This window comes from Artemia sp. Qi Xiang Cuo, chromosome 14, assembly GCF_049724085.1.
Source record: "Artemia sp. Qi Xiang Cuo chromosome 14, ASM4972408v1, whole genome shotgun sequence".
NCBI lineage: Eukaryota > Metazoa > Arthropoda > Branchiopoda > Anostraca > Artemiidae > Artemia > Artemia sp. Qi Xiang Cuo.
In genome coordinates, this window is record NC_142807.1 from 30,549,666 (window position 1) to 30,565,566 (window position 15,901).

Consider the following 15,901-nt stretch of genomic DNA (forward strand, 5'->3'; position numbering starts at 1 on the left):
ATTAAACTGACAATGCACATTCATTTTCATTTTTTTCAGTAAAGTGCAAATTATATTCAGGCCTTGGGAAGGCTTAGGGGTTTTGAACTCATGTTAATTTCTGGTCGTTTTGAGTTTGACCCGGTTATTTATTGTAATTTCTGTTCGTTTTGGGTTTCATTTATTTATCGATGCGGATTTGTGGTAGTTTCACGCTTTGTAGATTAATTGATTTTATTTTACTCATTTTTGGCTTAATGGAGTTCTTTACTTTTCTTTGAAAAACTTATTTTGTGGAAAAAGTTTTTTTTAAGTAATTTCTGTTCATTTTATATTGACATAGTCTTTTCAGGAAAAAAGAAAATAATACTTTAAATCTTTTCGTTTTTTAAGACTTTATAGTTTGGCCTGCTATTTGTATGCTGGAGAAAAATTTTCAGCAATTATTAACAACATACACCTTTTAAAAATCTGGACACAAACAGTAGTGTTTAATTCAGTTTCATACATCCTCTAGATGACCTGAAATAGAAAACTTGATACTATTCGTAAAAAAAATCTGTTTACTTTCTTTGATAGCTTGGATACACTTATGCTATTTTGATTTGGTTAAATTTTAAGAGCAGAATTAGCACCGAAAATTTGAACATAATACCCTCAGTCGTTCATGGGATACTGCTGAGATGCCTTATTGGCAATTAGCATTAACACAGTGCATTTTGACTTAATCTTAAGGTAACATTTAGTTTTTAAACATAATGGGCAAATGGGAGGGTGGGCGTGGAAGGGTGATTAGTTGCCCTCCAATCATTTTCGACTATTAAAAAGAGCATTAGCCCTTTTTAATTTCAATCGAATGAGCCCTTTTAGAAGTTCCTACGACAACTCCTTCGATACGAAGGGCCCTAATAGTTCAAAGACCATATAACGAAAACTCAGGGGTCAACACGGCCCTCCAATGCCTGAGGGCAGGTGTTGTAAGTTATGCCCTGGGGGAACATATGGTTCTTATTGAAGGGATGCTCGTAAAAAATTCAGAGATGGCTCATTTGATTGGAAAATGAAAGTTCTAGTTTATTTTTTTTAGAGTCAAAAGAGATTGGAGGGCAACTAGCCCCCCCCCGCCCCTTTTCCCCCAAATGCATCCAATAAAGATTTTGAGATGGCCATTAACTTAAAAATTGCTCAACAGTCAGATAACAAAAACTCAGGTGTCGTCACAACCCCGCAGGGCCCGGGGGCAAGCGTTGTAAGTTATGCCCTGGGTTATATATTGTTCGTATGAAAGGGATGCTCGTATAAACTTCAGAAAGGGTTCATTTGATTGGATATTGGAAGTTCGAGCTCACTTTTTGATAGTCAAAATAGATCCGAGGGCAGCTAGCCCCCCCCCCCCCCCACGCCTTCTTTTTCAAAACCTATCTGATGAAAATTTTGAGATAAATATTTTGTTAAAATAGTTCAAAGGTCGGATAAGAAAAAAATTAGTGTCAATAGAACCCCCCAGGGCACAGGGAAGGCGTTCTAAGTTATGCCCTAAGGGCATGTATGGTTCTTATGAAAGGGATGCTCGTATAAGCTTCATAGAGGGCTCATTTGATCGGAAATCGAAAGTTCTAGTTCATGTTTTAAGAGTCAAGAAAGTTAAACTTCCCCCCCCCTCCGCGCTCTTTTTTCCCCAAACCTGTCTGCTACAAATTTTGAGATAGCCAGTGTTTTGGAAATTGCTCAAAAATTAGATAACAAAACCTCCCCCTAGAGCCAGGGGGATAGGCGTTGTAAGTGTTGTGCTGGGGGCTTATATGGTTCTTATGAAAGGGATGCTCGTATAACCTCAGAGGGGGCTCATTTGATTGGAAATTGAAAGTTCTAGTTCAATTTTTAAGAGTCAAAAGATATCCGAGGGCACCTAGCCCCCCCCCCCACACACCCTTTTTTCAACAAGCCCATCCGATAAAATTTTTATAATAGCCATTTCATTAAAAATAGTTCAAAGGTCGGATAAGAAAAATTCCTGTGTCGAATGAACCCGCCAGAGCCTGGAGGCAGGCGTTATGAGTAATGCTCTAGGGGCATATATAGTTCTTATGGATATGATGCTCGTATAAGCTTCGGAGAGGGCTTATTTGATTTGAAGTTGAAAGTTCTTGTTAACTTTTTAAGAGTCAAAATAGATCGGAGAGTAACTAGCCCCCCCCCCCCTCCTCCACGCCCTAAATGCATCAGATAAAAATTTTGAGATAAACATTTTGTTAAAATAGTTCAAAAAAGTTCTGATAACAAAAAACTCTGGTGTCCACACAGCCCCCCAGGGCCCGGGTATAGGCGTTGTAAGTTATGCCCTTGGGGTATATATAATTGTTATGGAAGGGATGCTCGTATAAACTTCCTAGAGGGCTCATTTGATAGGAAATTGAAAGTTGTAATTCAATTTTTAAGAGTCAAAAGTGATTGGAGCGCAGCTAGCCTCCCCCTACGCTCCGTTTATTTTTTTCCCAGAGGCTTTTCATATAGAAGGGGTCGTCGTAAAAACTTCAAAGGGGGGCTTATTCGATTGGAAATCAAGAGTTCTAGTTCCCTTTTTAAGAGTGATAAGTGATCAGAGGGCAACTGGCCCCCAAAAGCTCTTTTTCACCAGATACATCTGATAAAATTTTGAGGTAGCCATTTTGTTAAAAATTGTTCAAAGATCATATAACAAAAACTCCTTTGCGTATGGTCATTTCGTCAAAAATAGTTCAAAGGTCTGATAAGAAAAACTCCTGTGTCTACACAACCCCCCAGGGCCGAGGCAGGCGTTGTAAGTATTGCTCTGGGAGCATATATTGTTCTTATGGAAGGTGTGCTCGTATAAACTTCAGAGAGGGTTCATTTCAATGGAAATTAAACGTTGTAGTCCATATTCTCAGAGTAAAAAAGATCGGGGGGCATCTAGCCCCTCCTGCCCTCCACGCCTTTGGGTGTATCGGATGGATAAACCTATACAATAAAAATTTCAGGTGACCATTTTGTTAAAAATAGTTCAACCATCAGATATTAAAACTCCAGGGTCGACACAACCCCCCAGGGTCTAGAGACAGGTTTTGTAAGTTATACTCTGGGGATATATATGGTTCTTATAGAAGGGATACTCGTATAAACTTCAAAGAGGGCTCATTTGATTGAAAGTAGAAAGTTCTAGTTCACTTTTAAAGAGTCAAAAGAGACCGAGGCTTAATTATTCCCCACATGCCCTTTTTCCCCAAACCCATCCGGTAAAAATTTTGAGATAGCAATTTTGTTAAAAATAGTTCAAACATCAGATAATAAGAACTCCAAGGTTGACACAAATCCATTTTTTCACTTTGATATTGTTACTTTGATATCAGTTTTGATAATTTGATGAGCTTTGATTTTTTTTTTTTTTTTAAGTTTGATTTTGAAATAAGGAATTTTTAAAAAACTTGAAATTTTTTGCAATGAATAACAAACAAAAATTATTTTAACAAACTTTCCGAAAAATATGTCTTTTAAAGAAAAGTAAAGGCCATTTTAAACTTAAGCTCAGCAGATAAAAATACCTTTTAAAATTCAAACTAATAACGACCAGAAATTACTATTAAAGAATAAACAAAACCCAAAAAGAACAAAAATTAAATAAACATCATAGCAAAAACATACAACAAGCAATAATATAAATGAATAAATAGATCTTAAAGCGAGTAATGCTTAGATTGAATATGAAAATCAAGCTTAAAACGAAAAATATATTTTCCTATTGAAGCACAAATGAAACTAAAAACGAACAGAAATTAAATAAACAATCAATGCAAACAAACATACAATAGATATTAATTTAAACTAATAAATAAATCTCAAAACGATTGAAACGTAAACTGAATGTGCAATCGAGCTGAAAACTAACAAACATAATCGCAAACAAGAGTTTGGGTATCACGTCCTCCTCTCAGGGTAATAGTATAAAACCTACTGCGCCATTCGTACTTTACTGAACACTATATGCGTCTTGAACAATTTTGGAAAGTATAAACATCATCAAATTAAATATTTGATGTATAATGATTTGAATTGTTGAAAAATCCATCAGTTCAATAATTTATTTCACTGTAATTTTATTTTTATTTTCAATACTGTAAGAATTGTAAAAGAAAATATTTGTAATATAATCCGTTTTCAGTTAAGCGCCAATGACGCAGTAAGCTTTTGGTTTTTATTTACAGTTAGGAAAGGAGGCAGTATCCAAACACTTGTTTGTAGTGAAACTATATTCCTCTTTAACAACTTTAAAAAGAACTAATAAATTAAACAGAATATTTGATGTATAATGATACTAATTGCTGAAAGCTCATCAGTTCAAAATGTTACTATAATTTTAATGTTTATATTCAATAGTAAGTACAAAAGAAAATATTTGTCTTAAAATTGGTTTTCAGTAAAGCGCCAATGACGCAAGTAGGCCTAATATAGAAGTTGTTTCAGCTTAGGAAATGACCCTGCAATACGGCCTTTGGCAATATGACTCTGCTTAGGAAAGCGGGCTGTTTGGAGGGCTGTATATCAATCTATCATCTATTTCTTAAGGGGCAATTGTACCAAGGTCATTTGGTGATTCCTTGAAGTGAACGTTTATAAAAATTATCAGCTACACTGATCAAACTATGTAAAGTACTGGCGGCATAGAGGGTTTGTCTGGAAAGTAATAGGTCGTCCAGAGAGTCGATTTAAAGAAATTTATTGAACCAATCGTTACAATTCTTCAAAAACTTTCAAAGTAGGCTCCTTCTGCGTCAATGCAGCGCTGCCAGCGCGATTTCCAAACATTGAAGGCGTCACGGTATGCATTCTCCGGAATAGCCTTGAGAACCGCAGTGCATACTGCTTGGATCTCCTCTGTCGCCTCACAATACTTGCCTTTCATCGGCTTTTTCCGGCGAGGAAACAAAAAAAAAAGTCCGGGGGGCCACATCTGGGCTGTAGGGTGGCTGCGGAAGCGTTGGGACGTCAGCCTTGGTCATGAAGCTGCTCACGAAAAAGGCGGTGTGAGCCGGGGCGTTGTCTTGGTGTAACTTCCAGTCGGCTGCGATGTCTTGTCGGACCAGGTTGACCCTTCGTTTGAGTCTCTTGAGCACTTCCACATAAAACTTGGCGTTGACGGTTTGTCCACGAGGAACAAACTTATGGTGGACGATGCCTTTGACGTAAAAAAAGACAATGATCATCGTTTTCACTTTGGATTTGCTCAATTTTGCCTTTTCTGGGCGAGGAGACGCCGACGTGTGTCACTCAGAAGATTGCCTTTTTGTCTCGGAATCATACTCAAGAATCCAGCACTCGTCACCTGTGATTATGTTATGCAAAAATTGGGGGTCACTTTCACACATGTTCAAATATTTCTTGGCACATTTTCACTCGCCGCAATTTCTGGTCGTCAGTGAGCACTTTTGGGATAATCTTCATGCACACCTTGCGCATGTTCAAATGTGGCGTCACAATGTCATGAACGACAGATTTTGGTAAATTTAACAATTGGGCAATTAAACGAATACTTAGTTGACGGTCTGATCTCTCAACTTTGTGCACACGAGTCACATTTTCGGGTTTTTTTTCGAAGTCGAAGGTCTTCCAGTACGGTCCTCATCAGCGATCTCTTCCCGGCCCTCCAAAAATGCCTGGTACCACCAAAACACCACTTCTTGCTAAAGCGACATCTGGGTAAGCCTGCTTGATCATATCAAACGTCTCTTTTTACCGAGAGCGAAACGTCAGATTTTACCAAGTTTCACACAGAATTTAATAGCGTACCTCTGCTCTAACGAACGCTGCATTTTTGGCTTGCACCCCTCACGGAAAACACGTCACGCAAAAATGCCTTTCCTGACTCTCCAGGTGCTCGGAGACAACTGACCAGCAGCTCGTTTGTTAGCTAGGGAAACTCTCTACCGAATCCAGTCGGAGCGCGCACGCTCCAAAGTACAATCATGCCGAAAGAAAATTAGTCCTATTACTTTCCAGATAAACCCTGTATCAGGTAAATTTTAGTTGTCTGGTGCGTGAATTCTATTGTAAAGAATAAGTCAAATCTTTTTATTGATATGCTTGAATTTGGAAAAAGGGCCTAACAAAAATAAGCACACCTAAGTAATAGACTATAGAACTATTGACCTTTTTTTTTTTTAATCCAGTTGTCTGGGTTTAAAAATACAGAAATCAAATACGCTTATCAAGTACATATATTTAACTCTAATGTGGAAGAAAAAAAGAGGAAGCGTAGCATCAGTTGTAGCATAATCAATAATAATGTCATTTCCAATAAAGTTCTTATCAATTCTAGTGGAAGCTACGGAGTCAAATCAAGAGTTTCCTCCTGACCCAAAATATTCTGAGCCTCCTGTTATAGAAGTTGGGAATCCTAATATTGAAGCGGCACGCATAAATAAAACACGGGTTCGGCCATGTGACAGAGAAGTAGATCTGTACTCTTTACAGCAAGAGAAACTGTATGATTCTGAAAAACAGCAAAATAAACCGCTTAAAGGTCGTCTAGCCAGCTGTAGTCAATCAACGTTCGGAAACCAATGCGGAAGGTAAGATCAAATGCTGAATTTCTAGACTAATAAATTTTCCACGATTTTTATTGTTTTAAATTTTGCCTGTTTCTATAATTTACCTAGACTTAACCTAACCTGCACCTGCGTTTGTTTTTCATCTTGAAATTACTACCCGTATTTCTTGCTTTAATATTTTTTTTAATAGTATTTTACCTTACTTATTGCATATCAATTTTTACACTTAGCTATTACATTGTACTGCTTAGTACATTTTCATTATATTATTATACGCGTGCGAATAAAAATCGCAAGTCAGTGGATCCAATCGGAATAAAGTCTGACATTAATCTAATTTTTTTTTAATACGTTTAAAAAAATTTACGGTAGCGAACGGTAAATATAGAGTGACCCTTAATAATGCCAACCATGACTATATAAAACAGTTGTTTGAAAACAATATATACCGCTTCCAAATATTTAAGATTTATCAAAATATTTATTGCCGCTATTGCACAAGCCCTCCCTGCTGTCTCATATAATATTCCCTGCCTTCCAGCACCAGAAAAGGATATTCCTGTAGTACAGCCTGTTGATGTTGAGGTTAAAATACGTAAAATAAAGAGAACTTCAATATTCCAATTGATCTAGTAAAAGTATTTCCTGGTAAATTATCAAACTTTTATCAAATATTTTTAACACAATAACTAGAAGTGATTCATTCTCTAAGTGTTGGAAAAAAGGATACATCACACCCATACAGATGAAAGGTGTTAGTTTGGATTTTTATGGAGTCTGACCAATTACCTTAAGCCCAATATCCTCTAAACTGTATGAGAGCTTCGCAGCAGATTGGCTTAACCCTTTGATGGCTGAATTATGAAGCTTTGATTAGAAAAGTTCCGTTTTGCTTTTTACTAGTTTCCGAGGGGTCCATGACATAGGGGCAACTGAGGAGAATCATTTATTTCAAATATCGATTTCACATGGAATATGAATCTTATAAGGCACATCAGTTGAATAGTGAAAAAGTCTACTTAAACACTTGAGTGGTATGTTTCGAAACAAATCTTGTCTTTGGTTAAACAAAGGTGCATATTACACTTCAGGCACTTGACAAACACGTGGGCGTGTTTTGCACAGGACTTGCATCTTTGTCTTTCGTCCACCATCTCAGGCCAGTGGGCCGTGTTGTCAAAGCGAACGCTGGAACAGGGATTCTGTCACTCCTAGTTTTCTTTTGCGGTCTGGTAGTAACTAGAGACTCGCTGGGTGTTCTACCTTTCCTTGTTGCAGGGATGGCTGCACCTCTGAGCAGCCAGTCAGCAATATCTGCACGAACCCGAACAAGGGATAGGTGTTTCTCAGCGTCAGAGTGATGATTGCGCCTGTACAGTAACCAAGCATTGGCTACGCTGACGTCAAGGAAGTAATAGATTAGACGCATGTACTACTTCTTCCCCTTGATGTCAGTACGATATAACTCGATCAAAATGTCGCTCAAGTCCACCCTACCCATGAACTTCTTATACTCTTTGACGACATGAGGTCTGGCTACATCGATTCGAGCCTTCCGCTTTTTGTCCCATCGTTTGCATTGATCAAGTGGGTCAGGCCCAACATATTAAGAAATGGGATGGACTGATTTATTGTCATACCATTTCGTCACGACTATTCCAGAATCTTGCTCAACCCGCCAATCAAACGATCCTCTTCCGGAGCTTTTCAGCCTGTCGTCAGCTTCTAAGGGTGGAAGTATCACTTTCCGCCTTGAACTTATTTGAACATTGAACTAAATACAATGCTTTAACTTATTGATGGATAACAATTTGCAAACATGAAAGGCTTATCAACGACACATTACCTCGTCAGTCTTCTCGATACTGTGTATAAACTACTTGACGAGCCAGATACCTGGCTCAATCTCTTTCTAATCAACCTCCAAAAGGCTTTAGATTTGGTTAGTTGTGAGAGTTTGCTTGTTAATAAAGTACTATTCGATCAAATTTAATTTTGCATGCAAAAATTTATTAGCATTAAAAAGATTTGCATCATTTTAAAAAGAAGGATATCACCCTCATGAAGGGGCGTCATCTTGATGTAACAAATCCAACTCTCCCTATGAAGAAAATGTTAATGAAATTAAAGAAGTTTCGCTGGTTTTGAATGGCCAGGACTACCATTTAGACTAAAATGATATCCCAAAATTCACTCCCCAAAAAGTGAAAGATATTAAATACAAAAATATTTATACTTGATATAATTTTTTAGATTAATCTTCAGTATACACACTTCTACCGAGATTCCAACCTCTAGACTGAAATCCCAGGATTTTGGGGGAAATCCCAAGAACTGACAGCCTTAGTTCAAAATAACTTCAAAAAAACTATGTCGTTTAAATTAGGAATAAGTGAGTATGAAGAGGTAATGTTAGGTAACGTAAAGATTAGCCAAGCTTCACTAACCCTTGCTAAGAATGACAGAATCATGCCGTAGACATATGAAAGTTGAATGGCCATGGCACAGGGTGTTTTTTTTTTCAATTGGAAAGAGTTTGAAAGAATTGGGAAATAAGTCTTCAAGCTAAGATTAAGTTGCTAGAAGCCATGGTACTGGAAGTGGTCCAGCATTGACTCCAAAACAATGGAGCTTGAAAATAATGAGGAATATATGCTAGATGCTCCCCAGAGAATATGTCTAAAAATATCTTCAGATACTCGTTTGAAAGATCACATACCAAACAGAAGGCTGTGGAAGAATGTGATTCAGTTCCATTTTCTGGTATTATAATGAAAGGAGATTTGAGGGGGTGAGATTACGTCTGAAGGATGAATGATGATAGGTTACCAAAATTTGTGCTTCTTTAAATCTGTCTTATGCCAAATGAAAAGCGGGGCAACCTCGAATGGAGTTCACAAGAAAGGTTTTAAATAAAATTGTGGCTTTTTGGGAGGAAGCAAAGAGTGAAGACTTAAAAAGTTTGGGGCGGAAAAGGAGTCTGCTCAGATTCGTGGGTCACTGTTTGATGGTGTTATGAATTTTCTTTAGGAGTCGCAGTAGCTCTATAATATAGTTATTTGTAAAATATTGTAAAGCAATATAAAAAGGTTGTAAATGCTCTTCCAAAAATTTGCCACCAAACTGCAAAAACCGCAGAATTGTTTTTATTTAAATATGTAAAAAGCATTGGCTGGGCATTTATCTTAACAGACCAGAGCGCTATCTAATAGCATGGGTAAGATTCTTTTCATAAAAACTGATATGATGTCAGATGAGAAATAATAATTGTGTTTAAATGATGATTGGATATACCCAGAGCTGTACCTAAGGGTGTGAATGGGGCAGCTACCCTGGGCTCCGTGGCTTGGGGGCACCACGGCTGGGGCATTACCCATTTTGATGTAATTTTTGATTTTTATTCGGCTTTTCTGCTTATATTTGAGTCGGGGGGGGGGGGCGCTGTAATTAATGTTTCCCTGCGTGCCAACAAACCTTGGAGTGGCTCTGCATATACCCAGTTCGATTTAACCGTGAAATAATATTTAAAATACTTTTGAGTTTGCTGACATAGCATATGTTACTATGTAGTTATAGTGGTACATTTTTATGGATCCAGAGCTCTCCCTGGGGCTATGGCTAGAGGTCAAATCGCCTTTCTTAGAAAAATTGTATGATTCTTTTACTTTAGTTATTCGCTAGGATACTGCTAGAAAGTATTCTATGAACTTTTACAGCAGAATCTGCCCTAGTTTTGCATATAATCTTTAATTAACAGGTAATACGATTAATTTACTTGTATTTTTAGCTTAATTTCCTTCAAGCTAATTTTTCATCTTTTTTTCCAACTTTGCTTACTTAATTCAATACTTGGCTTGTTGTGAACAGCAATGCAAACATTGCTTATTTTATGTAAAAAAAAAAAAAATGGGAATAGTTAGACTCTAATTTTTAAGCAGAATTAAAATAAGAAATTTGCCAATATTTCGATTATATGAACAACAGTTGTTATCAATAAATATGCAACTATTAAGAGGATTATGTTATCTAATATTAAAATATATATAATCCTAAGCCGATATTTTATTTGACAGTCACAGAAATTAAAGATCAGGGACGAAATTATAAATGTTTCTCAAATATTTTAACTCTATGAACAGTCTGGCTTAGTCTCCACTGAGAACAATTATTGCCCCGTACAATCATAATATTTGGAATACTTTTTGTTTTTTGCTCCCTGTCTTAAGAAACTTAGCCCTTTGTTTTGTATCTTCCTTTGTTAGCCTTATCTCTATCACAAGTACACAGTAAATTAATTCGACCACATCTTTCAGATCTTTCACAGCTCATCGAATTCCACACTCAAACCTAATATTGGTTGTTGTTGATACTCTTTGTCCATGCGATTCTCGGAAAATGTCGATAGAACCGACTGAAGTTTATTATAATGAAACAGAGCGGTGTGACAGACTATCACAGCCTCTTTACAGGCAAAGACCCACAGAGTGTATTTCGTACCATCCAGAAGTAAGTGTGCTTTTTCATTCCTAAGAGGAGTCTCATCAAAAAGGTTTCAACGGTTGCATAGACGTGATATATAAACATTTTAAAGCTGTGCTGAAAATGGCTAAGAAACACCTGAAATTTTACTTTTAAATATTTTAATTAGATAACTTGAAAGATCAAAAATCCTTAGCTTACATTTTAAATTTCAATTTTCAGGAATTGAAATAAAAATAAACAAGCTATATTTAGTGCTGCATGTTGTACAATAAAAATCAATTTAATTTCAAACAATTGACATTTATTTGCATTCTAAAAAGCTGAATATGAAGGGCTTAGTTGATCAAGTCCTGAAATGTTTCAAACTTTATTCGATAAAGGCACCTAATGCTAGCATACTCAACGTGTTTCCTCTAAAGAGATTTCGTCCAAAGTTAATAATACGGTGCTCCTAGTATCCCAACTCCTAGTGAGCAGGACAAACCAGGTCTTTTGCAAAAAAAAGTTGCCCTTTAACATATAGGCTGCTACTAATACAAGCTCTTCCCAGTATTAAGCCTCCAGAGGTCAACAGTCCTCCTTCACGGCATCTTGTTCAAACAATTGTCTTTAAACTCCCAATAGATTACACGTACTTTTAAGTGTAATCTAATCCCCGTCTAATACAGGGTATTCGACTTTTTCTATCATCCCGCTTATTAGTGTTATCTCAAATACCCGAAGTTTCTGACTTTACACGCCATTTGGGATTCTTTTTCTCTCATATTCTCATTTCTCATGTTGACGAAAAACCCTCTTTATTCTTGGTGCTCTGTTCTTTGTTATTTTACTTCTTGTGGGCTCAATCCATATTTCTCAATTATTTGTGATGTAACTTTTGTGCCTTTTTTATTCAAGAAAAGGAAAAGTTTAACGATCCTGATGTTGCATCAAATATGATCTAATAAAGTATTTATTTTTTCCAGGAAGAAGAAATAAAGATGTGTGGCACTTGTAGCAAGTCCAATTTTTCCCTGTTTGGGCTTCTTTTGCCATTCTATGTGATACTTAGAAGCATCTTATCATCTTGACAGTGCTGCCAAATATGTACATTGAAATTTGAACATATTCAATAGCCAAAGTTGTGTCCAAATTTGTATTTCTATTACTTCAATGACAGATGAAAACTAGTTATTCATGTCTTGTATTTAAGATACAAGTAATCATGAAAAATGAAGCTGTGATTAACTGATTTGTTTAAGGACTATTCTATCTTGACCATGTTTTTCTACCTTTTTTTGTTGGTGTTTCCCTTTGAATTACGATATGATACAACCACATAAATATAATTATTTAAAGAAGAGTTTTTAAATAACTCATGGTTTCTTCCTCTAAATGCCTCATATGATGCACCACATTACCTATAAATAACATTAATTTATTTTAGTAGTGGTATTAGTGGGTTTTTTTAAATGGAGAAAATTGCATGGAAGCTGAAGGAAGCTCTTAAGAAAACCATCAACACTTTTAACAGTACATGGAAAAATTTCCAAGAAAATCTGTTAAATACCTTCAAACAAATCATTTTTTTTAGGACACTGAAAGTAAGGCTTTACTTATCTAAAAATTGAGTATGTTATGGAAGTAATGTGCTACTATAATTTTCACTACCATCGTCATCAACATATAGCCTTTTGTTAGTTATAATTATAAACAAAATAACACATAGCTCTAGCCCGAAACCAGAGTGTGCATGTGACATCTCCCGAGAAATAAAGTACCTACCCTTAAATGCCCACTAGATGGTCTTTATCATCGGGTATTTTTTCAAAAATTACATTCACTTCATAAAATTTGGGGAAACCATCAATGGTTACCGACCTGGCCGAATGGTTTGCACGCCAAACTCACAAGCAAAGGGTCGCCGGCTCGAGTTTCGATTGTGGCTATTGTATGGTTGGTGGAGAGGGTTAATGGTGTTTCCCAGTAAAATAAGCCAAAAGTCTACACAGTTTCAAATGGATACCTAGAAGAATCCAGTGGAAACACGAGAACCATTGAATGATTTGCCCCCCCCCCCTGCCAAATATTGCACTGCTGGAAGAGGCCAAAGCATCAAGGATCGATACTTGAACTACACAAACCTCATTGGGCTGCAAGTGAAAGTTTGTTATTTGTTTGTTGTTGAGACCACCCATATTGACACGAAGGAAAGTGCCAGTGCCTAGAAATCAAGGAATTTCTTATACAATCTTTGGTTTTTAAATAATCTTATGTTATATATATAAAAAGAGACCCATATTATTCAGATGCAGGCTGTAACGTATAGATTAGTTTGTTTTAACCGTTAAAAAAGTTTTTATTATTATCATTTTATCTCTATAGTAAAGCTATAAAATTCGAAAATTTACTCTTTTCTTTTTGGTACAATACGATTTGCTTCCTTAAACCTATTATTTAGGGCGACATTACGGACAAATTATTCATTTGTTTGTAAGGATGATAAGGCACTAAAAGCTGTTACTGATGATCTTAAGATCAAACATGGATTCTCTTTATTTTAATAAAAAGTGGTGCTATAACTTCTGCTTTTAAGACTATACAATTTTTAATGTGAATATTTCTTATAAGCATTTATTTCAAACGCAGATAAACTGTAGAATATACCTAGAAATTTTCACTGTGTTTATAAGTTTTCGAATGCTTATATTCGATTATTTGGATTGACCATAAAATTTACTTAAATTTGTATTTTTGTTTTTTAGTTGGCATTTTGCTATAGTTCGACTTATTCTTCTGTTTCTCCCTTTATTTTATTTGCCATAAAAGAAAATTATACAAACCTTTTAGATATGTCTTAGCTTCAAGCTTGTTTATTTCGTGCGTTTTAGTAGAGTACTTCAAGCTGCTGTATTTGGATTTTTTTACTACTTTAATGATTAAAGATACTTTTCTTTATTTTTGCTTGGTGCTTTATGAGAAATTAATCAATGTCAAACATATCTTGGTACAGTTAAGCACAACGACAGATTTTCCCATCAAAAGCATGTTTTCTTTATTCTTTCAAAATAGTTGTTGACTTTCAACATAAATACTAAATTTCTAAATACATTCTTATAAATATATATATATATATATATATATATATATATATATATATATATATATATATATATATATATATATATATATATATATATATATATATATATATATATATATATATATATATATATATATATATATATATATATTGAATAAGAGCTTCAAAAGTTGATGCCGTGCCGACTTCTCGTAAACGGTAGCTCTTTTTCTTCTTTAAAGTGTATTAAAAATGTGTGCATTTTGCATCTAAATTCTACTAGAATTTTTACGTTGGGCGTTAAGATCATAACATATCAAACTTTTGGAAACTCTAATATGCAGAATTTGTCTTTTCTTGGTTATATGAACAGAAACTGATTTTTTTTTTCTTGGATGTATCTCTGGAAATGAAAGCACATTGCTATTGCTATGGTTTGCCTAAAGTGTGTGTATATGTGATTCTGGTGTGCTTTTCATTTTTCTGCCGTTGTGCCAGAATCTGGTTTAAATCTTATTTACGTAAGTTGCTATTATTAATAAATATCATTGTTAAATTTTATGAGCGGTTGTTTGAGTTTGCCTTGTTTACACTTAGTATTAGTAACTTGAAAAGGTATCGGAGTAGATTAGCTTCCCCGTAGTACGGGGTGCAGAGGCTCTACCAATAGGAGTAGGATATACACTAAGAAGTACTTTGTTTTGTGTCCTGCTCTACTGGACAGTATCTGCGCAATTTTGCAGTCCAATTGACTAAATAATGTACAGTAGGTAATGAGTTATTTTGTCAAGGGAAAATAAGCTGCACTTTAATATTTCAACGACTCTTGCTATTGTTGTGGTAAGTTTTCTTGTACTTGGGAGCTTCTCAAAAATTTAAGTTCCAAAATGATCTTTCATACATGCTCATTTTTGTTCATTGCAATGGGGAGATGTCTTGAAATCTAGAGGAAGTAAATGCTTATTACGATAAAACCATAAAATAGAGTGGTTCCTCAAAAATCCTGAGCTCCTGATTGCCTAGGCCCATACTTTTCAGGGAAATGTTAGAGGGATATTTTAGTAGGACTTCTGATTTAACACAGGTATGAATTTTTGTCTGACAAACAGGAAGGAAAATATTATCATTTGAAAATAGCCGAGCCAATAGCTCACCGATATCTCCATACCGTGGGCTATCCAGAACCAGTTAACAGCTGGATATTTGTCTTAGAGCCTCCATGTTTTGAGACACCTTGGTCAGCAAGAAAAAAAAGTGTCAGTCTCCGTGTACAGCAGGGTTTATTCAAATAGCTAGATCTTAAAAATTATTAAGTAAAAAATTAGTGTTTCAACTGAAAGTAAGGAGCAATATTATACCTTAAAAGGAATGAAAGTTATTTCTCATATGGTTGGAGCTCATTCCCCCCCCCCCCCCTCTCAACTCCTCGCTCTTGGAGCTAAAGGTTTTAGTTCATTAAAAAAGCTTCTTTTTCTAATTCTTGGCCCTTGTACTTCAGGAGTCGTTCCTATGTAATTGGAGCAAAAACTCCTACTTTATCATAAAGAGGGAGCAATTGAATGGGGGGGGGGGCAGAACCCCTCATATATGGAATAATTGCTGTTCTTTTTCAGTTTTAATGTTGCTCCCTACTTTAGTTAAAAGAAATTCAATAATTATAATTTGATTGACGGCGCCCCACTTTTTATTGTTTTAGTTTAAAAATTAAAATCGTAGATTGCAATCAAAATTTTGGAAGAAATTTAAATAATTAGTCGCAATTTTCGATAAACATTGCTTTTGCTGAACAAGTCCTTAATAGCGTTCCTACTACAAA

At 35.7% G+C, this 15,901-nt stretch overlaps 1 protein-coding gene across 1 annotated transcript; it reads left to right on the forward strand.

Moving 5' to 3' along the window:
* Positions 1-4,769: 4,769 nt before the first annotated feature.
* Positions 4,770-14,116, forward strand: LOC148944359 (uncharacterized). The gene is made up of 4 exons (XM_089099909.1): positions 4,770-5,016; positions 6,311-6,563; positions 10,856-11,048; positions 11,990-14,116. The coding sequence occupies exons 1-4, from the start codon at positions 4,770-4,772 to the stop codon at positions 12,092-12,094; spliced, it is 798 nt and encodes a 265-aa protein (XP_088956035.1). The 3' UTR covers positions 12,095-14,116.
* Positions 14,117-15,901: the final 1,785 nt, after the last annotated feature.